Consider the following 26,949-nt stretch of genomic DNA (forward strand, 5'->3'; position numbering starts at 1 on the left):
TGGGGAGCTGCAGATCCTTCCCCCTGGCCCTGCTCCAGCAAGTATAATTATATGCTGCCTGCCTCAATCCCTTTATATGGCTTCAACTGCACAAGTCATTCTCCCCCTTTCCTCTTGAAACACAGCGGTGTAACGCTGCAGTTGCAGAACAGCAACCTGGCACTACCTGAATCATTCTCTTGAACAGTAAATCTCAGTAAAGGCTGAACTGCTCAGTAAACATCATGGAGAATCACAGAGTCGTTAAGGCTGGAAAAGATCACTGAGATCACACAGTCCAACCCCAACCCACCACATCCCTCAGTGCCACATCTCCCCCTTTCTTGAACACCTCCAGGGATGGTGTGACTCCACCACCTCCATGGGCAGCTGTGCCACTGCAGCACCGCTCTGAGAAGTATTTTGTCCTAATGTCCAACATAAATCCACCCTGACACAACTCAAGGCCATCACCTCTCATCCTATCACTGTTACCTGGGAAAAGATGCCGACCTCCAACTCGCTACAACCTTCTTTCAGGGCATTGCAGGGAGAAGCCTGTGTCACTTCAGGATATGGCTTCATACGGAGCTTCCATGACGCCTCAAAAAGGAGGAGAGCAGATAGGGCTGGCAGGAGGGTTAGTGCAGAGATGCATGGGATGGCAAGCAGTTTTGAGGGAAGTTCATCTCCAAGTCTGAAATAATGAAATCTGACAGCAGGTCACCTTTCCACCTCATTACAGTGGTGCCCTGCATGGTGGTGTGCTCTGGTGTGCCCCTGCTGCCAGTCACCTGGCACATCCCCTGCGTTAAATCTGCGCAGAGATTGTTCACAATCTGTGCTCGACTCGAGCCCAAAGATCAACCATCTCCCACCTTCAGAACGGATTTATCTTTCCTTTCTTAAAGTAGATCAGTCACGACGTTTTTGCATAGAGTAACTTTGTAAGCAACATGAAAGGAGGCGATGGAAGCCGTGATCAAGGAGTCCGGTTAGGACTACAGGCACTGAGGGCACGGAACAAGTTGCCAGATTTTGCTCTTGTTTTAAAATGCTCCTCCAAAGTGGCATTACCTTTTGATCACACATTTAAGTAAAACAGAGCATTGCTGTAAAACTCACTCCTGGTGAATTTTATTCTGTTCTGATCAGTTACTACCTATGGCAATCTGCTAAGAGAAGAGCAGATAATTCAGTATTACTGGGGGAAACTGCCCTTTACCTGCCCCGAACACAGCTCTTTGTTTCCCAGAAGGTTTTTTTCCCTTCCATGATTACAATTCACCTAAAAAAAGACACAGCTCATTTGTACATGATGAAAAAGAATCCTCGTATACGACTGTATTCCTGAAATAAGATGAAAATCGAGTTCTCTTGTTATTTTTCCATTACGTTTATGGTACAGTAGCTCGTAGTAAAAGTAAGATGAACAACTCTTACCATGCTAAGTCATCTAAACAGTCAAAAAACACGTGCAAAACAATGCTTTCCCCAAGTTCAAGTTCATGCTGAGATTCCAGAAAAGCAGCGTGAAACACTCTTGCCAAATACAGTGTAAAAGCAGAGCCCAGAAACACGAGGAGCATTTTCTGTACCAACAACAGAAAACATGGCAACATACATCTCTATTTGCAGGTATTTTCCTCTCTGTCTGGCTGATAAAGGAGAGCTAGGGGAGATTTGGGGAAGAGAAGGAAGCAATGTGGGAACAGGACATTCTAATACTTCAAACAGAAAGCTTTTGCAAAAAGGACATCAAACCATTTTTGTTGATCTAAGAAAAAATATTCAGGATTGAAAGCCTCATTAGAAATGAAAAACTGAGACACAAAGTGTGCAAGCTCATGACACAGACAAATAGTTACAAAATGGCTTTATTATCTGAAAGAACATTGCACCATCGGCAACAAATATGCTGTTTGTCTGTATTTATATTCCAAAGAGTGCTGTTACCTATACATCATCGGTTCTACATTTGTCTGGGTTCTCTTCTCCTCTTTTCCCTGAAATAAATCATATCCATTAACACATAATGGCATCGGACGTGTTCCCATGCACAGGCTAAAGTGCTCCTTTCAAATCCATCAAGATTCCCCACTCCCTGCACATTTTGACTTGCGCTGCTGTGACGTCCTCCCACCATCAGTATTAACTTCAATGTAAAATGTTTCAACAAACGTTGTCTCTATCCAGCAGGTCTGTGGCGAAGGGAAGAAGAAGAGTATGGGTGACCGCGGGCGCTGTGAGAGCTCACAGTATCAGTACTGGAGCTGTAAGGAAATCAATAAGGCCCTGACAGAGCTTGTAAGGAATACGTTTGATTACAAACAAACAAACTGGTGGAAAAGACCACCACCCAGTCCAACCATCAGCACACCCCCACCGTGCCCACTGCCCACCTCCCTCAGTGCCACATCCCCGCAGTTCTTGTGCACCTCCAGGGATGGTGACTCCACCACCTCCCTGTGCAGCTGTGCCAATGCAGCACCACTCCTTCTGAGATTAAACTTTTCCTAATATTTAACCCAAAGCTCCCCCGTTGCAACTTAAAGGAGTTGATTCTCATCCTCACTAGTTACCTAGGAGAAGTTTCCACACCGTGAGCTCTGTGCGTGTGTCTGAGGGGAGAACTTGACCAGAGAGGTCTCCAACATCAAATCTACGTGGTCTGGTCCTATTGGAGCCCAGGGGTGTGTGATGCCTTAAAGGCAGCTGGATCTGAGGACTGTCTCTCCCTACTGAATGCTGGTCCCCACAGCACAGAGTGCAGGTTCACTGCAGGGGGTTTGGAGTGGCATTCTGACTCTGCAGAAGGGCTGGGAGCTTGGATTTCAATAGCACGAGAATTTCACCCTTGTCCAGGAAAGTTTAGAAGGCATTGATTTTCCTGTTTTGCCTATTTCTTCCAGAAAATAGAGTAATTGCTCTCATTTTCTCTCTACTTCTTTGAAAATATACAGGGGAAAAAAAAAAAAAAATCAATAACACTAAAAATGCTCTTAGAAAAACATTGGTGGAAGAACAGGGGAAAGTTAATCAATTAATGTTTTAGAGGGAAAAAAAAAGCTCCTGCCCTAGGCATTTATGTACAGCTCAGCACATGTTAAAAAACTGCAATTCACCAATCCTTCCTCGGTCCAAAGCAAGAGCCAACGTGGCCAGGTGGTTCCCCCCCCTCACTCACGATGCTTTCCCCATCCTCCCAGCAAGCCAGTCCTCTCCTGACGCACCGGACCACCAAGAGCTGAGCACAGACAGCCTCGCTCACAGCTGGTTGTTATCTCAGCCCTTCTGCTCTGCAGACGGGTTTCCAGCAGGAAGCAGACAGGGCAGGCAGAAATGGGGGACAGCAATGGCAAGGACATATGCTGATGCAGTGGGTGGGGTGGAGTAATCTGACCCATCCATCTCTCACCAGCGGCACAAACATGGGCTCCTGCAAGGAAAATAACAGGGGAAAAGGTATTTCAAGCTCTCTTTTAAAAGATGCTCCTGTTTTCAGGGCTTTGCAGCCCCCTCTCATTGCTTTTTACTCTATTTCAGGCAGTTGTTTGAGGGGTTTCCCTCTCACCCACGACAGGAAAATTCTTGTTGCCAGCAAATGGCTTGAAGGTTCAACCAGTGGGGGACACACATGGCCAGGGGTATTACAGCGTCCAGTGTCCACAGAGTGGCATATTCACAATTGCAAACGAGGAATAAGCAGTAATGCCATTGTGCTCCACATACAGCCTCCTTACCGAAACAGCCCCCAGGGGCAAGCACAATGGGAATCACCCAATGGGAGCAAGAAGCACTGAACTCACCATCTTCCATCCCACCCCAATATCACCAATGTTTGAGCTCACACTGCACTTTCGGGGCCAAAGTGAAAATATTGCCTGCAGATGAAGAAAGGCCGTGTCAACAGAACAACATCCTCTCCTATGATACCATTCCTTTCTTACCTTCTTAATCATTTTCACCCTCCTAATCAGCAGAACGGAGCTGTAGGAGGTAGATTTCGTCCACCTGTGAGCTTGTGCCTCAAGGTCAGCAGAGGTTCCTGAGAAATGAAGAGTTCAATCAGCACGTGTCACAGCAATCAGTAATTACAGAAATGTTTGTTTCTTAGAATATCAGAAATACATCCCCGCTTTCAGAGGGATTCTGCTCCAGCTTGTCACACAGTGTTTCCCACAATATACGGCCAACCTCTGCACCGGCTCCCCAGTTCACCTTGATTCATGAATAACCATCGCTCCCTCCCTACTGTAAATACAATTCTAAACATATGGGAGAGAATTTATAGTGAATTAGGGCTGTACATTATCTCCATGATTAGCTGCATTTGTTACCCGGCAGATGTCTGGGTAGTAAAAATCCCCCATGAGTACAGTATCCTGGAGTTTCCCAGCTCCTTGATAAGCAGTCCAAGGATTTCTTGTTCCCATTGTGCTCTGATCTGGGTGGCCCTGAGCAGATGCTTGCTGCCTGCTTGGCTCCTGCAGCGCTAATCCTGCCCTCCCCACACCACCACCCAGCAGAGCATTGTGCTTCCTCTACTCTCCTTCCCCAAATGCTTTCCTGGTGTCATTCATCACTTTCATGGTACTGGAACACTTTGACAAGCAGAGCCAAGCACCTCCCAGGTGCTGCATCGCTGCTTGCTGCCAGAGCTACAGATTTGGCTGTAACTATGATAACAATAATGCCATTATAAGCATTAATGCCTGTAAGATATCTCAGCCCATATCTGGCCCCCATTTTCCTCAGCACTTCAGAAACAGAAGGTGAGGGAAATTCTCCATTCCAAGAAAGAGCCCGAGGAGTCACACAGGGAATAACTGGCACAAAGCGAAAGCCCATGGAGATCAAACATTGCATCCCAAAACATGTAAGGCATACAGTGCTGCCTTGAGAGCTTGCACATGATTGCCTTTCCCCTCAACAGTCCCTCTATCCCACCCAGGAGCTGGAATCAATAGTCTTTATGTGTTCCTTCCTACTCAAAATAGTCTATATGATAATTTGGATTTCACCACCCTTCCCTTGAGCTCCAATAGATTTTGGTACCTCAACACTTCACACTTTCTCTTTGAGTCCCAAGTGGTCAGGGTTGTGTTTGTGACAGACAACAAAGATACTGGTCATTCCATAACCCACATGCCCATTGTACCACAACGATGAGCACAGTTTTAATGGTGTCTGTCAAACAAAGCCTTGAAGATGACAGCAAGTGGTGATGGATCCCTTGTGAATTCTTATCCCATCACTCTTAGATTGTTCCTCAACCTGCTCTGCTCATCCAGTACACAAGCAACTCCTCATCATTAGTTGTTGCCTTTTATTCTGTTTTCAAGCTGGAATAAGAGATTAGCACATCTTTCTCAATTAGTAAGGATACAGATACCAGTCCACCCTTCTAGCAAGAAAGGATTTTTTCTAATTAGTAAGAAAACGTAAGGATAGATGTAGGTAATTTCAAGTGATCGGAGCTTTTATTGACCTATTGTTTTTCAGTTGCTTTCAAACAGTGCACAGTTTAGCCATGGTTAAGAGGCACGTTTTTAACCCGCTGCATTCAGAGATGTCTGCTTTTAAACCTTTCAACCAACCCCATCCAAAGGAGCTCAAACCCAGCTGAACAAGCTCATAACATTGTCAATGCTTCAATCGCATTAACGTAGAAAAATACTTATTTAGAATCATAGAATCATCAAGGTTGGAACAGAGCACTGAGGTCTTCTAGTCCAACCATTAACTCATGCCTACTAACCATGTTCCTCAGTGCCACATCTACACATTTCTTGAGCACCTCCAGGGATGGTGACTCCACCACCTCCATGGGCAGCCTGAGCCACTGCACCACCACTCCGAGAAATTTCTCCTAATATCCAATATAGAGGTACTGTGCAGATATCCTTTGTTGACAGTTACCTGGGAAACTCCCCGTGGAAAGGCTGTTTGAAGGAATTAAGTGCCATAAGGTGAGAAAACACAGAGTGCTGCTTTACTGAATAGCAATTAGCCGTACTAGAAATCACACCATAACATTAATTTTACAGCTACGAGACACTGGCCTTGAAGAGAATTAATACACTTGCACACATTCACTGCACAGTCATAAATTTTTGTAACGCAATTTTATGAGCCTCTTAAAAGGTAACCATTGCAAAAAGAAAAAAAAAAAAAGGTAACAGGAAAGGCAGGGTAAAGTTCAGCAGCAATATTTCATTAGCAAGACAAGGCAGGAATACAAATGACTCAGCCCCCTTGGCCCTCCCCTTTCCCCTCACCTTTGCATGGGGAAAAACACTCAGAACAACGAAGATTTGTTCTACTGCAGGTAACACATCAGCCCAGCAGTGCGGACAGAGATTTGTCTGTCACTAAAGCAGAACTCACAGCAAAGCTTTTCAGCAGGGAGCAGACTGCCCATCGGTTCCAGGGCTGGGCAGAATAATGCACATTTCTCCTGTCCTTCTCCCAGGGAGGGCTTTTTCAGGACAGGTAATTCCCTCTATTCCCTTTCTACTGGCACAGAGTACACCTTTTTGGTACACCTTCCATGGCCAAGGGAGGCATGGGTTGGAGCCCCAGGGTGTGATGGGAACAGTGTTTGGATAGCACAGCTTGTACTGGAGAACAGAGCAGAGAATATTCATCCCGTGAATAGCAGAGTTGGGCATTTCTTTTTTAAGCACCAGAAATCAGAACTACACACTCTTACCTAATAGGTTTCACCCATTTATTTTTGTCCTCAATAAGCTAAATCAGTTTTCAGTCTTCTGTTTGTAGAGAGTGGTGTAGAAGTGCAACCTCCATAAAGCCCAGTGTTAAAGTTAATAGGGGTCATCTTCATAGCTCCATGATTTCCAGGCTCCCACGATGTTTTGGGAGTCAGTGAGAGGAGACTCCAATTCCAATTCTGTACCTTCTTTTGGCTGCCAGCCCCATCACATCAACGGGACAAGGAGAGCTCCCAAAATCCACAGACTCGGGAGGGCAGGGAAAGCAGGACTAGGGATGGATAATTGGGAAGAAGCTGCCACAGAACATTTCATTTCCAAAAGCCTCCATTCTAAGCAGCAACTGTATCTCCATACATACTCCCCGTCATTTCCTCATCCCTATAATGCATTAAGTTTCATGGACAACCACTCTGGTCCAGCAGGGAACCACACAAGCCTCTTCACCTGCTTTCTTCAGCTGGACACATCCAGGACTATTCAAGAGGCTTCCTTGAATATCTCCACCTATCAGCCTTGGGAAGGATGAGTGCACTGTTGCTTTTGGAAGGCCTCTGTGACTCTCACAGACAGTTTGACCATACAGAAGGAAATAAAAATCAAAAGGAACTTACTTAAAAAGGAGGAGCTTGGCTGCTGATAGCTTGCTTCTTCCTTTTTTTTTTTTCTTTTTTTTTTTTTGAGGAGTTGCTCCAGTTTCTAAGCAAGGTGAGGGTTTGTGTAACAGTGAGAGACTGAGCAGTCTGTGGTCTCTGCAGTCATCAGAAGCAAAGTTTCCTGTAGGGATTATTGGCAGAACAGCATTTTTTAAGGCATAATGCTCTTTCCTGAAAACATAACAAAGAAAATATCAGATTAAAGGAAGTATCTCATCTTTACAATTACTCCCACAGACACCTGCCTTTTCCCAAAGTGCACTCCAACACAACTGACCTTTCTTTTAAATAGGACCACGTGGCAGACATTCTGGGCTGTGGGCTGCTTTCTCTTCTTCGGTCTGTGGATTCAGTGTGATGGAGTCACAGGAGCCCTGTGAGTCAATATGGCCCAGAGATCCAATATTTCATTTGTGACTCAGGCAGAACCATTCACCGTAGCTCTCTTTGAAATAAAGAATTTATTCAACCAGGACAATTGATTGGTGTGAGCAATACACTCACAGAGGCAGAGATTGCATGGGGCTGTGTCCTTGTGGAAGATACAGCATTGCACTGAGAGCTTCCTTCTACCTCGAGACTCAGAGACTCTTTCCAGCAATGGCTGCAGAAACTTGGCAGCCTCCTGGCCTTCCAGCACAACGATGACACCAATAAGGTCTATATATCCCATACATTCAGTTTCTTGGCTAAGGAACTAGAGACAGAGACCTTTTTTGGCATGAGAGTGGCTACATTTAGCATCTTTATGACAGTTCCTATTCCTGGATTTGCACTATAAAATAAAAATTCAGAGGGTGCTTTCACCTGTAATCTTCTGGACTTGATAGGTACAAGAGAGAAGTCTGAAACTGATGTGAGTCCATGCTACAATCCCCCAAAATAAGGATAGTCCCTCTCAAGGGAACTTGTGCTGGTTTACAGCCCAACCCATGGCCAAGGAGAACCCCACACAGAGAACTCAACAGCCCCATCCTCAACAGGACTGCTAAAGCAATACATAAAAGGGGTTTATGCAGCAGAGATGAGGAAATCAGGATCTCATCCTACTGTGTTTCCTGTCATTGTTCACCATTTACATAGGTCGTCTTTTCTGCAGCTCCTCTTTGCAGTCTCTGATGCTGGATTACTTGTAGTTGCAACACCTGGAATTTTAAACGTCGTTTTGCAATTAGCAAGTGAAAAGCAACAAATTAAATTCATATGGGGATCCTAAGCAAACAAATCTCCTGCTGATAGGTGACTGCACATAGCTACCTGTTGTACTGACACAAAAGGAACAACGGTTGCATAAACACATAAAGGAAATAGATTCCAAAATATTAGCCATGACCTTGTTAGAACAGTTGATATGGCATAACTCAGTCATGAAATAACCTACAAAATGAAATATTATGATTAGTGTCAAGAGCTAATCTCCCGAAAGCTCAGACAGTGTAATGCAAAGGAGATTTTAAAAGAAACCCAACAAACTCATTTTTCATTATCTCCTGCCATCTTATTATTTCACAAGTGAGAAATCCATTAGCAATTCCGCCAAGAACCAGATAGGGTGTTTAGTTATCTAACACTGCGATGCTCGCATCCCATGGCTATCTTGATGTCCCTGGAAAAGAGAAAGAGGAGAAGCAATGGGGTAATAAATTACTGTAACTGCTTCATTAAAACTTGGGACGCTGTAATTTTCAAGTTTATTTGGTATTATATTTAAATGAACCAAAAGGCAACATTGTACAGTTACTTTATAAAACAAAATTATTACATAGTACATTAACCAAAGCCCCATTAAAAAAAAAAAAAATCCTAAAAAGTCATTTGGGGACAGATTCTGTTCTTGCTCTTCTACAGATATGATTGATGGAGCTGATTTCTGCAGCTCTCCTGTTTTAGGAAAAGTTAACAGGATTCGCCCCCAGAATACTATTTATTTATTTATTTTTATAATTCTTGCAGTTGCATTTTATCATGTGTAATATATCAAGTTTATAAGGCATAAATACGAAAAACAGTTCAATATGCTCATCATAGTTTTAATTAAATAATACAATCTAGGACACTTTTTTTTTTTTTTTTCAATCACACCAAGGATTACAATGTACCTATAGCTTTAATTTATTTTTCTTTTTTAAATACAAAAGTCTATCATGTAGTACACAGCATATACGAGTTGATAACTGGTTCACAAGGTCAACCGCAATACTCTCACGGGTTGCTATTGTAGGACCTCCCCTTGTTTGATACATTCTGTGCAGGGCTGAAAGGTCCCTCCTTCCTGGGCTGCTCTCCTCCGGCAGCAGCAGCCACCACTGCACCACCTTTACCTATTTTAAGCAAAGATGTGGAACTCAATGAGAAGACTTGGAATGCCCATTTTCCATAGGGGATGCCTGGGGATGCCCATTTCCTATAAGGGAAGGCAAGGTGGCGGCTCCCGGAGGTATTTGTGGAGCATGGAGGTGGAGCCGGGCGCTGCCTTCCCCACTGCCCATGGGCTCCCAGCACTGCTGAGATGCTCCCAGACACTGCAGGAGCCAAATGGAGCTCAAATGAGGGATTTGTGCCAAACGATGCCTGCTGGCATGCAGGGAAACTGCTGCCTCAGTGGGATGAGTTGCCTGTGCACAGTGGGAGGATGGGCAAAAGCGCCTCCGTAAATTAGGGGTACTTGGGATGCTGAGCTCTTAGGTTCATGACTCCATCTCCTCCCAAATCCTCAGGATATTTGATGTTCCTAATGCAAAAATTTCTTGATGCCAACAAATGGCATTAGGGCTTCCTGTTGCTACCTGGAACCAGTGAGATTTCTACATCTAACAATCAACATAAATTGTGCATAAGGTAAAATGCAGAGCAATGGCCCTGCGGAGAGTATTCACATGTCTAAAATTAGACATCTTGCTGGCAGTTCTGAAACATCCCTGGGGGTTACTCTACCTGCCTATATTTACTACATATGGAAGCTGAGCTCCTAAACATAGGTGCTCTGAATCACACGGTGATAGAAGGCCTAAGGGGAGCCCAGAATAGACGGTGTGAATTATTCCCTGCCTACTGTGACTCCATCCTGCAGCACCTGGAAGGAAAGAGATATCTTAGTATAGGAATGGGAAAAAAAAAAAAACATAGGATTTGGGTCAGGATTGCACCAGGAGGTGGGGGTTTTGGTGTAGGCTGTGCATCCCATCAACCCAGAGAGGGATGGGCAGGGGCTGCTCTCACAGCTACTACATGGCATGAAGGAGCCAAATTACCTTCCACAAGGAGCATTCACTAAAATGATCTCGTTCCCCTTAGAGGACCAGCAAGATCACATTAATTCTTGAAAATACTTTTTTTTTTTTTAGATATTTTTTTCCCCCATTTGTGACAGAAGAGAAATACTGTCCGGGTATTTACTTACACCATGGCAGGGAGTTTCTATCATAGCTTGAGAATTCCTTTTAACCTGCTATGTGCATTTGGGATAAAGCATTAAATGGATATTTCTCATGGGGCTACAGACTTCTTGCTGCCCAGTAGAGTCAACCATCATTCTTAAGTACATTAGCACTAGGGAAGCAGAAGGGCTCCCTGCGCTGAACGCATTGCATTAACAGCAAGTTTCCACCAGTGCTGAAAAACTGTGCCCTTAATATAAGTGCTCAGTAACCACCAGCCCTGCAATTTGAAGAGCAATCTGAACTGTATAGAAGGCTTGCGGGAAAAGCAGCTCCATTAGTACCCATTATGCCATGATTTATGTTATGGGCTTAAAATAGCAAAATTAAACCGTTCTATTTAATCTACAGTCTAAAAAAAGGCACAAAGACTTTGTGACAAAATTATAACTGTTCAGATTACATTTGCAAGAACTTTAGCAGACTGTTGCTTGGATTTGCCAGCTTTGCTTGCTGGCTGGAGTGAAATTGAGACAATTCCACTGTCTGCGGAGGTAAAGAATACCCTTTCGGCAAGGCATGTTTGCCAGCTCTATGCAAATGTTATTCAACAGAAGCAACTGAAACCTCTTTTGATTGCTTTAGAACATAATCTTTTTGGTCTGCAGCACATTGCACTTATCTAAGTACTCAGTGATGATAGCGGGTCTTAGGGCAAGACCAGATGTAAAGAGCCCTTTTTAATCTGAACATAGGAATGAACTCTGTTCATGGCTACACAGTCTGCTTTCAGTCAGATGATCATGAAATACATAAATACTATAAAATAAATACAATACATTCATAGTTTTCTACATTGTAGAGAGCTTTAAGACCTTTGTAGCTCCCTGATGTAATGCATATAGAACATTCCCTTCTATACAGTGCTACCTGCAGGTACTCACACCTCCACTGAATGCAACATAGCTCAGACAACCTTGCCCTTTAGCTGGATTCTCATCAGTCTCTGATTCTGGAAAACATCATATTGTCTCTTTAGGAAAAAAAAAATATTGCACTTTTAAAAATGCATAAAAATCGAACCGAGTTTCCATCAGCTCTGCCACACACACGGACCGTTATGTAAAATCATACTTCTCAAAAAAACATCTTCTCTCATCGCTTTGCGTCCCGTCTGCGTTTACGGCATTCTCCACCACCAGGACATCCTCAGAGCATTCCTCCTTAGCAAATTCCTTTACAGTTTTGCCACCGGGTGTCTGAAACACGGAATGAGCCATCTGAGATGCGCACAGCTGCAGTCACGGCTCCGTCCGCGGGTTCAGGATTTCATTGTGCAAATGGGAACTACAATGACCAGGATCACCGTACAAGCGGCCGCCGCTATCAGGGCAGCTATCTTGCACACCTTTGCTCTTCTGAACTCGGCTTCTTTGCGCTTCAACAAGGAATCGTAGCCAGGAGTATAAATGTCTTCCATCCAGTATTCCAAGTTGTTCGGGTTTAAAGATTCTTGGGTCTAAAAATCAAAAGGAAACAGTTGTTAACTGCCTGGGATCTGTCATCAATAAAGCAAGCAAAGAAATTGTGCCTGAAGGCCCCCCAGCTGCTGTCAGGATAAAGTGAGCTGTGGCTGCTCCGCATGTCCCTCCAACTCCATTTCTCCCAGCCCCACTTCCATAAGACTGGCGGAAGTGGCAACAAATGAACTCCTTCAATGGTATAATTCTGCTGCTAAATCCCCAACACTTCTGATTTGCTGGAAACGTCGTCGTCTTGGGTGGCATTTAAACAAGATCGCTTTAATCTCCTTGGCAGCAGAGATGTCAGCAACCGGGCTGTAACTGCTTTCTAAATGATTAAAGCCCAGCTGGTAGGAAGGATTCCTCACACACACTCCTTACAAGCGACATTTTACTAAGCTAACCCTAACTTTGAATCTCAGAGCCATGAGATATCCCAAGTTCTATGGGACCCATAAGCATCATCGAGTCCAACCTCTGGCTTCGCACAGGCCCACTCAAGACATTGGATGTTTTGAGTGTTTTATTTCTTATGGTTTTTTCCTTCTTTCTTTTTTTTCTTCATTATAATTTTTGAGCTCTTTGAGCTTTACATTTCCACCTTGCTTGCGTTTTTGTTTTTTTTCCTTTCATCCTTTCTCCAAGGAAAAACTGGGGGAAAAAAATGGAAAACCCAACCAACAGGCACTGTGTTGCATTTAGAAGGAAAGAAAGCAAATTTTTTTTTTCCTATCCTTTTTAGCATTTTGAAATATGACAACTTTTCCTTAAACCCATCTCCTGTGTCTGAGTATCCAAAAGGCCATTTCTTTAAAAAATGAAGAAGATTCCCCATAGGAATCTCCCAGTGAGAATACTCTAATACACACATTTCTGTGCCATAATGGGCCCAATGCAAAGCTCACTGGACCCAGCACAAAGAAACTCCCGCAGACTTGAGAGGGATTTGGGTAAGACTTTAATTGGCTCATTGAGATTTGTGGCCATGAGCTACTGGCTGAAACCTCCCACTGCCTGAAAGCACGATTTGCTTTATGCAAAGAAGCATTCCAAGGCAGGATTGCACAGCCACCTCAGAAATAAACAATTAAGCAACAATTTCACGATTGTTTAATGGAGATCTCAATGATAGCTGAAGCAGAGACCATCAGCTGAGCCTCCACGCTGCATCATTCATCCTGACAGTGCCTCGTTATATAGAGAACAAAGCATGGGGGTCTCACCCAGACCCCATGCCTTTGGCCCAAATGCAATTTTGCAATTTCTGCTTTGAAGGAACATCAGGAGAAATTTTAAATGAGCAAACAACAGTATAGACAAAAGCAAGGACAGCCATGCTATGCTTGAAGGAAATTATACTTTCAGACCTCTCTGCATTGATTTTGACCTTTTAACTACTTCAGAAGGAAGATGCATTATTAAAAAGGCCCGTTACTGTTAATCAGCTTCCTTTCCCATTTCATTGCCAGATGTAGGAATGTTCATTAAAGCATAATGTATTTACTTTCAGTTCTAATAAACTTAATCACTGGGAAAAACCCACTCATCAGTCTGTGTCTGCTCCTTAAGTTTGTCAGTAAGCTCTATTATGAAGTCTAGACATGAGGTTTGTGGAGTAGATGCAATTCCTACAGTCCTTTTGGGGGGAGAGAATCAAGCCCATAAAGTTTTATCACCTTTATCCTAAAGATAAATGATGGCACTAAGCTGCTTTCTTTGGTTTGCTCACAGTCATGCGGAGCTGCTTACATGGAAGAAAGCAGTCCTACAAGGACCAGATGGAGAACACTTCTCCCAGGGGAGTTGTGCTTCCAAATATCACCTCCCCAGTTGCCTCTGCTCAGCAGATAAGGGTTGCTTTGCTGCAGAGGAACTGCTTTCTGCCTATCCCTACTATAGCACACAGGCTGCAATGACAAGCGAAGAAATCTGGTAAGCCCCTTGATGCTTTTAAATCCCACAGGGCAGCAGGCAGCTGAGGTCCCTGTGCTGCTCGGTTTCTGAGTGCATTTCAGCCGCTGCAAGGAGCAGAGCTTGGTGAGGATAAGGGTGTTTGCGTGAGCTGAGCCTGGAGGTAAATATGCTGTGCCCAAATTCCTGCACGAGCATTCATGCAAATTGCACTATAGCACTGTGGGGGTGATCGCATGGACTGCTGATCAGCCCTGGGCTGTCGGTCAGTGTGCTCCAAACGCTGCCAGCCCAGCAGCTAACCGAGGCAGCTTGCTCGGCTCTGGGACACACACACGCCTGCAAGCAGCCCAAAATGCCTGAGGTCAGCACCAGTCCCCTGCTGGCTCTACGTGCTGCTATATAGAATCATAGAATTGTGTGAGTTGGAAGGGACTTTTAAAGGTCATCAGGTCCAACTCCGCTGCAATGAACAGAGACACCTGCAGCTGATCAGGTGCTCAGAGCCCCATCCAGCCTGACCTTTCTTAATGCAGTTTCAAATATACATCGATTTGGGAAAATTAAAACCCAAAATGTGGGTTTGTCTTGCACTAACCAACTCTGCTGGTTTTTGTTACTCTTTTTAGGCTATATAGCTGTGCCTGCCTTAACAAGTTGTACAGCCTGGTAGGAGCAGATCAGCAGAAAATATTTTAAATATATTATATTAATATTAATATATTATATATAAACTATGATATAGTTTAAAATGAACAAACCCAATTGGCGCTCTGCATCATGAACCAAAAATCAGCAAGCAGGAACTACTGGGAGAATTACCACAAAGGCACACACCCTTGCAAACTGAACTAAAATGTGAACAAGACACATCATTAACCAGTCTGCTCTTCATGTGACTGTTTATCCAACAGCCACTTCAATGCCATAACAGCGACGTGTTTCGAAAGGAGTTACAGTATTGAATGTCTCCTACAAATATTGTGTTTCGTGTTTCCGAAATGGAAAAAGCATTAACACAAATTCTCTGTGAACAATTCAGACAGAATGAGGATAAAAGAAAAAGCAACAGTGGCAGATTCTGCCCACTGCCTTGCTATGTGCAGGGAGCAGCTCATCTCTGCACCCTGTTATCCTTGTCTTCTTCGTTAGAGCTACCAATATTGTGATGGCTCAGCAGACATTTCTCCATTGCAGACTAAGAGGGAGCACCAACCCAGCAAGCATCATCATTCAGCAATCAAAGATCCACATTTTTCTTTGTCCTTAGCCAGGATGGATAGGGATCAGCCAGACTAGTGGCTCAACACTAAATAGCTCCTTCCTGAGCTATCCAAATCCCTTCTTAAATGCATATTCTGGTAATATCCGTTCACAAACAAGCCATTCACATCAAACAAATGGGACTCACTTGTAGATCCAACGCTGCGATCTTGCCTTTATCCCCTGAATTCCTCGTGTATTCTTCTATGGTCCACGACGGCTGGGCGCGTTTCACTTCAGCCAGTTCTGTCAACCTCATGTCTGTGTAGAGTGGGTTGCTTTTCATGTGTGACTTGAGTGATGCAGGGTAAGGATGAGGACTAAAGACTTGTTCAATCAAGAAAGCATCTTTTGGCTGTTTGGGGAGTCTATGTGGCTGTGGGATTTCGTATTGCCTGTCTGCCTGCAATAGGGTTCAAAAGAATTTGAGAAAAGAAACAGGACTATGAGGGAGTTAAACACAGAGGACAGAGATATCCCTTTCAGACTCACCATAAGACATTGCTTAGGTCACAGTAAGAAAAACACCATCTAGAACAAAGGCTTTGGTTGGCCTTAATCTGTTTGCCCACCCTCTTCCCACAACCAGATCAAAGAGGTATTTTACACACTCGGCTCTCCACAGCATGAACACAAAGAAGATGCAAAGTGGAAATTCAGGTTTTGTACTGTTTGCAGGTTACAAAACTATAGTTTTTGTTTTTACCTAGTTGACCTGGTAAAATTAAGAGCCCCATGCAAGCTTCCAGATTTGTGTTTCCAGATCAAATCTTGTCAGGAAGATGTCTTGGAGTACTCCCCCCCTTAACACCATACCACCCGTTGAATCAATCCAACATGATCCATACTCTACCACAGAAGTGAGGAAGGGACTTTTAAAGTCAGCATTCCGTCCTGGGCAGATGAATGTACAGAAACGTCATGAGTTTGGCTTACTAAGGGTAACTCTTCTCCCCTTCTGCAACCTGCTAATAACCCATGGTTTGTGGCTTCTTGTTCATCCCTTTGGACTTGCCCCCATCAAACATCACCCTCTCCTTCCTCAATCATTCTTTGCCCTCGATCCCCATCTTAAGGAGTCACAGCAAGGCCATCTTATGTTCTTGGTAGGCAACAGAGCTGTAGGACCCCCAGCACCCCCTACCAGGCTCCACTTCCTTGAAACTGAAACAGCTGAGCAGCAACCATAGCCCTGCGCAAGGACAGCCACAAAAGGTATGTGATCTGCGAAGACAGCGGTGGGTAGTGGTTGGGACAGATGGTCAGAGATCTTCTGGCTGACCAAAACAAGACAGTGGGGGGTTTAAGACACTTGTAAACGACTGTGACAGTCAGATACGTAACTACCGTTTGCGTCTCATGGTGCGCATACAAGGATTCTTTTCCTGACTGATTTGAAACCATGAATATATTTTGTTGCCTTTTAAATATGCTTCTCTGATAATAGCCATCACAATGCAATTTCAAACCATCCTTTTAAACCAACCTCTGGAGAATTTCAGACTGTAACAATTTTCCTCACGCTCTTTTCACCAAGTTAATTACCTGGCCTCCTTACATGATGATGATGAAGAACATCATCTTCTTTTGAAGACTTCACCCAAATTACTCCTCTCTCTTTTCAAAAGAGCGAAGTGATTTTAGGAACAACTTGACCATATTGCAGCTGCTCAGCACAAAGTATGCAGGTACAAAAATCACTCAATTACGATAACAATAAAGACAGGAATAACATGCCAGGGCAAAGCATTGTCATACCCCGAGGCTCGTGATGACTGTGGAAAACATTCATAACTAGATTATTTTTTAAGTGCTTATTATGGGAGTTAAGGCTGAAATTACCTCTTTAGATTTCCTGTGCCAGTCCTTGTTTTCTCCTCCATCTCTGTCTTTCATCTCCTCTTCCGTGATGCCAACTTTGTTGGTATAAGTAATGGCTCTCCAGTCTCGAGGAGAGTTTGAAATACTTGCTATTTTGGATTCAGTTGCACTATTTTCCTCTGTTAATGATCTTGATGACCTCCTAGTAAATAAACTTTTTTTTAAGGCTTTTACTCGAAGACTCTCACTGTTACTTCCACTGGCGTCTGAACAGCACCATTCGGGATTGTTCTCTAGCTTGCCTCCATGAGGAGTGTTGTGGCACTGAAATATGTGTGGGGAGTTACTTTCATCTGACGCAGCATCGCTTGTCAATGAGTTGAGATCTATTTGCACGCTGACCTTCTCTGGCTGCTGAATTTTTTGATCCAACTTGCTTAATTTCCCCAGGACTTGGGAGATTTCTTCTCGGACGCCTGAGAGCGATTCAAGTTTCTTCTCTATTTCGCCAATCCTCAAAACTAATTTGCAGACGCTCGTTTTCAGTTCATCATCCACGTTACTGATATCTGCCCGGACCACTTTATCTAATTTGTTGCAGGCACTCCCGTTGGAGATTTTAGTCAAATTGTGCTCAGGTGAGCTGTCACAGTCTGATTTATGCACCTGAGACAAGGAACCAGTGCTATTGTAGCACGAAGACTGCATCACGCCTGTGGACCCACTGATACTCATGTCATCCAAAAACCGGAAAATGTCACTGATATCATCACTCACAATTTCAGAGTCATCATCTGAGTGCTTAAGAGAGTGCCGCTCGGCATACTTGGCTTGGCCAGGCGCACACAAATCCTTGCATTTCTTATGGTCCAGGACTTGCTGCTCCGTCTGTGTTCCAACACTCATGGTTCTGTCAATGCTTAAGATTTGAACAGAAGTACAATTAATGCTTTTGTCCTTAAACTTTTTGACTGGCTCGTGCTTTTCCACATCTAGAATGGAAGGAATTTCCTTGGGTTTGTGTCCATTTTGTTTCACAGCATAGTTTGTCTGCATTATGGGTTGCTGATCCTTTGGATTTAGGTAGGACTGATGTCTGTCAGCTGAAGGGAAGTTTGGAGATGGGTTGTTTGAGCTCTGGTACCGTGGCTTCTCTTCTGACTGATTTCTATTAAAAAATGATCGTTCAAAGTCAGGTACCTCCTCGGTATTTAAACTCCAGCTTTTAGCTGGCCAGGCAGTTTGTTTGGTTGGCTTTCCAGTCCACTTTTTGGTATCCTGGGGCCCAAGAATAGTCGTTGGGCCAAAATACGTTGAAGCTTGAAGATCATCTAAGCTTTCGTGCTTCACTCGTCTTTTATCTGGTATAGGAGAATAAACTGGATTCAAGTACTGGCTGCTGTATGGCATTTCAAAGCTGTGGTTGAAAAAAGTCTGCTTAGAGCTTTCTTTTCTGTTCTGAGGCTCTCTGTGTCCATCTTCCGGCTTTTTGTTGGATGGTATTAAGTTGGGAGATATTGTAATCAGATTATGAAAATCTTCTTTGAATATATTTCTTTTCTGGACACACGACTGCATCACAAACGGCTCGTCATTTGAAATGAAAGTTTCTTTCAGGCCTGTGCTTATAGGCAAAGAGTCCTGGTCTGAAATAGATTCATTTTCAATGTTCATGGGGAAGTACGTACTCTGCATCTCACACGGCGGAGACGTGGCGATGGAGTAGGACGCCAGAGCCTGCAGCCTGTCCAGAGAGGCAGCCCGGCCCTTCATCTCCTTGTTAACTCCAAGCAAGAAGTTGGGCTCTGATGAGGGAACAAACTGCTGGCAGTCTTTGCAGTCCATCTTCCTGCATTTTGAAGACCTTCTGACTGCAAAGCCCTGGCTGAAGTCCTGCTCACTCAGCTCACAGTTGGGCACACACTCTGCCATGTTGCAGATCTCTGTGTCAGACCTACATGACTCAAAGGACTCCTTCTTCTTCACTTTCTGCCTTGCAACTGGAAGTTTCTCCTTGGCCACTCCCCCGTTCATTTGTATGAGATTGAATATCGTTACTATATCTGCTGCCACCATGATTTTCTTTGATTGCTGATTGTTTACAGTGCATCGCATTTTGTCTTTGAATAAAGTCGCTGGGAAATTAGGATCCAGGCAAGCAGTGTAAAACAACACACTACGGAGCTTGGCCAGCTGGGACAGATCAAACCTTGCACAGAGTGACTTGCAGAGATCCTGGTAAGAAACAGTATTCTGCTTTGTGTCCAGCTCCTCCAAGATCTTCACCAGGAAGAGTGAGGTTTCCTGGTTGGACTCCATAGCTTAAGCGTATTTTGTCGTTTAGCTGGAAACTGTGTTCCACTTCTACAGCAACACACAACAGCAAACAGAAAAGATTATAAGTCACCCATAGATAATGTCCAGGATCTTGTAATTCAGCCACAGATGGGACCTGACTCCCTAGTCATGAAATCAAGGGCTCGGTTGTATAACCCAGCCTCAAGTTTCCAACCTCCGAGGCCGTAATCCTAGCATCAATTAAGTCAACAGAGCTTAAATGGAAGCAGGATTTCATCCAAGGAGGCTCATTTGTGTCAGTATCTGCCAAAATGAGCAAGTGAATAAACAGTAGAAGCTTTGCAGGGGCTGAACTCATGGCAGGTGTACTGTGACAACCTGCTTGCTCTTGGGCTTTCACAAGAACAGGAAGAGTTAAGAAAAAAAAACCTCACAATCTTAAAACCAATCCAGCAGATGCTAGAGGGCTGCCTGCCAATCAGGGGGTGTCTGAAGGCTGAGAAATATCAAGGACAGAGCACATCCTCTTCAGTGATGTGCTCCCAGAGAAAGCTGGGCAATGAAGCTCCATTCACCAGCCTGAAGAGACAGGGCAGAGGTGGGGAGCAACGGACAGGAATAACTCAAGCAAGCACAGCTAATGTGAGGAATGTATTGGGAAGGTTGTAAAACCGTGCTTTCAGGGTAGGAACCAACCTCTGGCTGTTAGAGATCTGGAGAGGATGCTAGCAATTCACATGAGTAGGCAGATCACAGTATGCTGCAAACTGCCAACTCTTACACTTGGTCACCTGTTATTCTTATTCATAGGAAGGACACAAATATTTCTCCTTCCCCAAAGGCTGTGGTATCTCCCCCCATCCGTTCCCACCCTCAGATGTCCCTGAGAGTGAGTCTCTCCATCCACATTAAGTGCAGAATATCTATCTGAATGGCAAAGTACAAGTTAGGCTTGCAAGATTCCTTACTATTCCTTTAAAAAGCCATCCCCCATCCAAAAACATCGGAATTCCTGAGCACTGAGCAGGAACACTGAACTCCTCCCTCTCCTGTGGCCTTTCATCTTGACCTGATGTTACACTGCTGATCACTATCAGTGTCAGAAGCCAGCATACAGCAGCTTTCATAGCCAACAACACAGCAGCACCTTCCACAGGGGAAAAAAAAAAAAAAAAGAAAAGAAAAGCAATTGCCTGTAAGGAAATCTCCATGCAGATTTGCCTTTTTTACTTCAGAATCATCTTCCTGCTGCCTACGATCAGGAGTTGAGTAGCAACAGCATGAATGTGTCCCTGTGATAGTAAACACCATGCTCAGAAACCAATGGCTGCAGGGATTTTCGGGCACCTCTGCTGCAAGCATGTTTGCTTTTAAAGCTCCCGTATTATGCACAGCAGCACAGCTCTTCTGCTAACTGACAGGAGAGCAAAAATGTTCTATTGCTCAGTGCTCAGCTGCAGAAAGTAATGCTGAAAGACGCAGGAGGATGGTTGTACCCTTTTCTTTATCGCACAACTGAGTATGCCTTTGCACAGCCTCTTTATCACCCTGCCTTTGCATCTCTCTGACATGTCACCATTAGGAAATGAGGCATCCTAGCCAGGTCCAAGCTGCTCTAATCTGCCACCAAAGCCACTAAGTGCTCCCAGAATTAACTTGACATGTGGGGCCAGCAACCAGGGGACCAGTGCAGCAACTCAATTTTCAGCATGCTATAAATCTGCCATTCGTGGAAACAGTGGCAATCTGCTGTTTCACCTCCTCAGAGCTGAATACAAGCAAAAGCAAACATCTCCTCCCTTTTGGAGCTTCACAGCTTCTCACCAAATCTGCACCTGGACATGCGTTTTCACAGCCTGATGGACACTTTGCTCTGCCTGCATCAGTCTGCCAGAGCCCTGCTTTCTCCCCACACATCCTCCTGCTAAAACACACAACTAGTCATTTTGCAATAAAATACTTCTTAAAATCATTAACCCATTTTTCCCCCCGTGTTTCCCAGTGCACCGTCTTTGCTCTCTCATCCCAATGAAGAGAACCCAGGTAGAGTTTCTCAAAATTTTCTATTCTGCACAAGGCCATTCTTACAGTACCCCTCCCATCTGGGGTTTTAACTTCCTGCCAGGTAACTAAACTTCAAGAATCCAGTATATAGAATCATAGACTTATTAAGGTTGGAAAATATCAGTAGGATACCATCAATCCACCTCCACCATGACCACTGACCACATCCCCACAGCTCTTGAACACCTCCAGGGACGGTGACCCCACCACCTCCCTGTGCAGCTGTGCCACTGCATCACACTGCATCTTTCTGAGAAGAAACTTCTCTTAACACCCAACCTGAACCTCCCCTGGTGCAACTTAAAGCCATTACCTCTTGCCCTACAAGTTACGTGCAACCTGCTTTTTAAAGTGCTGAGTGTTGACATCTTCAGTAGGGTTCAGAGGAAGCTCTACATAATCCCATGTTTCACACTGCTTAGGTGGACCAGCACCAGCAAGGAGCCTTGGCAGTCAGCTAATAGGGCAGCATGGGAACAAGGAAGTGACAGAGGCTTTGAAACAGGGGTCACTGAGAGAACTGACCCTGTCGAGGTGGGAATTTGGCCATTTTGCACAACTGAGGCTGAGCTCTGGGAGTAGGGAATGGAAAAGGCAGGTTGCAAAATTAGACGCAGGCCTTGAGGAGAAGCAAGCAAGCTGGGAGCTGGAATCATTCCCTCTTCACTCCTTGGCTGTTCACAAACACCACTCCAGTGTGAACATGCTTAGGTGTAAAAGGTTCATTGGGCTTCAGACTGGGCATGGAAATGGGAGCACTTCTGTGTCAGAGCATCAGAAACTCTGCCAGTGGAACACACAGCAGACTAATGCTGTGAAAATAAAGTAAGATGTAATACCCCAGAAGGACAATATATGACAGCCTCCAAATCCTGTTACCAGGCAAATCTGGTGCCCAGACTTTTAGTGGCACGTTACGGTCTCCTGTCTCGTTATGCTTGTGACAGAGGCAGCAGCCTCCTGGCAAGTCACCACAGGAGCTGCCACATCCCCAGCACTGGGGCCACGTTCATTCATCACATCTCAAAGCAGGACCAGAATAGACGTGGACATGGCACGTAAATGCAAAGCTCCAAAATAAGAACAGGAAGAACTTCCAGAGAGGGCACAGAGTCGTGAACCAGTCAAAGGCAGCAAAGAGAATGAAAGCACCCACAGCAAGCACATCAGCACAGGGGGGTGCTCACATGGCCTCAATTCCACCTGAGTCCTCCTGCCCTATCTTCACACACAGCCCCCACAGACCAACTTTATCCTCCAGAGACATGGAGCTACCTGGGTACAGGGACAGGATCCAGCTTATTTATCCTCAGCAATACAACCTCTGATCAAACGAGCCACTTAACACTTCATCCTTAATGATTTTCTTCTATTAACTCCAGGAGAGTTACTTGGACTTAGCTTCCTCAGCCCCGACATCTGCAGCCCTAATAGAACAATTATATCGCAGCGTGGACTGTGCAGCATCATATTGCATGGGCAGTCGATGGGCTCTGGCTCTGACTGTGTGCAGATGAGCTCCAGGCTCACCACAAATCAATGCCTTCTTGCCCTGCACCAAGAGCAGCGAGCGGAGCTCTCATCTTACCACAAAGCTGCTTGCAGTCTCTGGGGGCACAGACCAAGAGTGTGGCAGCCTCCATCACAAGGAGAACGTGCTGTTCTCTTTTCTGGTGGCTCAACCCAGTGCTGGGGCAGGACAGCTTCAGCCCAAACCCTGCCCCACTGCTCTGGGGCACGACAATCCCAACATGGGACTGCAAGTCCCATCTCCGGCAGTGGAAAGGTGCCTTGCACAAGCCCAGATAGGAGCTGCTGGCAGTCAGCTCGCATTATCCCCCTCCGTGATGCCCTCCCTCATTTCCTTCCCTGCTTTCAGTGCCTCTGACATTTGCTCTCCCCATTTCCCAGTGCTCACATATGGACGTGGTTACCAGAGTCATCGTTTCCCTCTTCCTTTGGTTCTCTTTTTTTCTACCGCTGTTGTTGACTACCGGGCCACCCTATAGCACTATCACCTCAACCACAGATAGATGCAATCCTCACATCAATTCCCCAAGGAAGAGAGAGCGCTACTTCAGTGCGGGAGAACATTAACACAGAGGCTGTAATATGCTGTTTTACTATTAGCTTCAGCTCATAAATCTTGCAGCCTGTCTTCCCCGCGCCAGATACAATAAAACAAGGCAGGCAGGGTGCACTGCATGAAACATGGAATGCATGGAGACCGGGCTCCGTTTTTGTTTTCTCTCACACTCACAAATACATCTCGCTGCCCACACATTAAGAAATGCTGATGGACGAGCACCCCGAGCTCTGTTTTCTTTCCAACCGGTGGAAGCGAAGTCCCTTCCCACACGCCTTATTCCTCCCCCTGCCTTCTGCTCATTAAAAAGAAAACTCAAAAGTGCACTTCAGAGCCCTGCCCGTGCAATGGGAATGGAAAAGCCCTCTCCAGCAGCTCTGGCTCACACAGTGTTGGAGAGACCATACCCTCAGGGCAGAGGGAGCTGTGCTGGCTCTGCGCTGTGCTGCCCTGCCGGGGTTTTAATTCACTCATCTGAAGCCAGAGGGGAGGAATGGCTGCAGCCAGGCAGCCCAGAGGGGCTCATTCACTGGCACTTTTCTGCACGGGAACAATGCACACTTAGCATCCTCATGGGCATCGCCACCGCCGACCCCATCCAGGTTCACCTGGGGTGGGCTGACAATGGGAGAAGTTGCTGTTTTCTGGCACTGTGTTTGAACAAGCCCTGTGAAAGCACACTGTGCTAACCCAGCTCCCAGCAGAAACCGTGCTGTAAAGAGACTCTGCTCTTCAGCTCCCCGATAAAATCCAGCAGCCTCCAAAGCCATCCGGGGCATCAGTTGATGGGGAACTTGTGGGTAAAGGCAGCGTGTCCCCACAGCAGTGTCAAACAGTGTTTGCCATAGGTTTTTCCTCACACAATAACATCAGGCTCATTATTTGTATTGTTCGGTTATGTAACACAGGTTAAGGTTTCTGTATGGTCTGGCAAAGTGCAAACAATCAGTCTAAAACCATGCAATAAATTACTTGAATTATTACTGCATCATATGCTCCTAGTTATTCTTTGCCAACTACTGGCCAACAAGCACACACAAACACTGTCCTGCCAATGCATTATAACAGAGCACACCCAAATTAAATTTTTCCAAAAAATTTCTGCACAGTGAAACAAACACCACTGCAAACACTGCCAGACAAATACAGATCAAGTCAGACATGAGCGATTCGTTCCATCTGTGCTCTGCCTGCATTTCTGCATGGCAAACCTACAAACACACTAGACCTGACTCCACTCAGATGGGCTCCCTCAATCCAGGGGGTGCAGAATCTCCAACAGGGAACTGGGGGTCCAGACTGGGGCTCACAGTGTTGGTCACCTCCAGAGATAAAACAATCTGTGTGGGACTACGCTCTATGCCGAAGTCATGGAGTTTCAAGATTTTTGAGTCTCCCCTTGTTGGGGAAGCCCAACAAAGAGGTGACACCCCCAGGTGTCAGCAAAGCACTGGGGGCTTCCATCCCACACCCCATATCTCCAACCTCGGGGGGTACCGGTGCTGAGGTCACCTCCCCCCCTCCAATCCCTGCATCCTCCCGGCAGATGGGGACCACTTGTCCCCTGCACCCCATCCCACATGTCCCCCCCGATGCTCACCTGGGGCTCCGCCTGCCTCTTTCCAGGGGAGTGTGGCCGTCAGGGCTGCCCCTTCCTCTGCAGCAGCCGCTTCCCAGCCGGGAGGAGGAGGAAGAGGAGGAGGAGGAAGAGCCCGAAGCCCCAGCAGGATGCCATAGCGCCGGGCTGCGCTGACAAAGGCGGTAGCAGGTTGGCACGGGAGAAGGAGGAGGAGGAGGAGGGACAGGAGGAGGGAGGGGGCTGCACAAGCCGAGCCTCCCCGCGCCGCCTCCCGAGCCCGCAGCTGCAGGAGGGGGTTCGGCCCGGCTTGGCGGGAGCCAGCGCTGCGGCACCAGGGATGCTGCATCTTTGGGGCTTTATAATCATACGGTGGATTTCGCAGCCTCCCAGCGTCCAGCTTTTAGCCCCATTATTTCCTTCCCGCACCCCAAATCCACGCGCTGGGTGTCTTGGTACGAAGGGGTTCAGGTGTGGTGGGGCATCTTCCCACTTGTGGCTCGATGCGGGGGTACCTCGCTCCCCCCACCATCCACCCCTTTGTGCCCGCCGGGCTGAGGATACCATGGCCTCGTGGTGCTGTCCGTGGTACCGAACCACCACGCACGGGGGGGGGGGATGGTGGTCCTGGTACCCAACCTCTTCGCACAGAGGGATGGTGGCCCTGGCTAGGATGGGGTCACTGGCACAGGGAATGGCTGCACAGGGCAATCAGCACCTCGGTTGTTGCGTGATACACGTGCAGCACCGAGGCACTCTCACTTGCTAGAGCTCATCCAGTGTCAGAGCATCACTCCATTCCTGATGGTCAACTTGCTGTGCCAGCCAGGAAATACTGCAGAGAGTTTTAGTAGAGGCATCGCTACGTGGATAAAGCAGGAAGGTGTCAAAGCCTCGTATTTCATCTCATAGTAATCTTCAGGAGGCAAAACATCATGTTTTCTTTGTTTTCAGTGACTCCATCCAAAGGACGGCATGTCATGGACGTCTGCATCTTACTCACTGTGACAAACTTGGGTACAGATAACTCTGCTTTTCTGGAAAAAAAAACAGGGGGTCAGGAGAGGGTTTTTGTCTGAAACCCACTGATACACAAAAGTCCTTCCACTGACTTTGAAAAAAATTGCACATGATTCAGTGTACACAAACACACGCACATATATACACACATTGAATATAATACACCAAAGAAAAGGGTAGATGTCACAACACTGAGTGACATGGTTCAGCAGTATGGTGGTGACAGGATGATGACATTTAAGGATCTTTCCAATATTTATGATTCTCTCTCTGTGTATATATATATAATATAAAGACACATGCATGCAACAACTAATAGAAGAAGAAAAGGTAAACACAGATATTTGCAAATAGGAAGAGTTTGTACTGAATTTATTCTTACCCACCACTTCACAGAAATGAAAGAGGCAGTGTCCTTGAGCCCCTTTTCCATGCTTCTCTCCGAGAGTTTTGTGCTCTAAGTAGCCACTCAGTCATAAATTGCATGCTTGGATGACTTCAGCCCTGTACCACATCTTATAGAGCATGCCTTCAGGTCACCAGCATTCACCATAAAGCTCTTTGTGTCCTTCAGAACTGCAAATACTAAGAAGGCAGAAGTAAACCCAGGCTGCAGCTAGAGCACAGTTTAAGCTCTTCCT

General features: G+C 45.6%; 1 protein-coding gene across 2 annotated transcripts; it reads right to left on the reverse strand.

The window, feature by feature from the left end:
• Positions 1–1,838: 1,838 nt before the first annotated feature.
• On the reverse strand, positions 1,839–25,466 carry MINAR1 (membrane integral NOTCH2 associated receptor 1). Of its 2 annotated transcripts, XM_015292000.4 has the most exons (5): positions 25,313–25,466; positions 17,286–19,628; positions 15,592–15,846; positions 3,930–12,265; positions 1,839–3,418 (listed from the first exon to the last, which is right to left on the reverse strand). In XM_015292000.4, the coding sequence occupies exons 2-4, from the start codon at positions 19,581–19,583 to the stop codon at positions 12,068–12,070; spliced, it is 2,751 nt and encodes a 916-aa protein (XP_015147486.2). In that variant the 5' UTR covers positions 19,584–19,628; positions 25,313–25,466; the 3' UTR covers positions 1,839–3,418; positions 3,930–12,067.
• Positions 25,467–26,949: the final 1,483 nt, after the last annotated feature.

The sequence above is a fragment of the Gallus gallus genome, chromosome 10 (assembly GCF_016699485.2).
Source record: "Gallus gallus isolate bGalGal1 chromosome 10, bGalGal1.mat.broiler.GRCg7b, whole genome shotgun sequence".
NCBI classification, from domain to species: domain Eukaryota; kingdom Metazoa; phylum Chordata; class Aves; order Galliformes; family Phasianidae; genus Gallus; species Gallus gallus.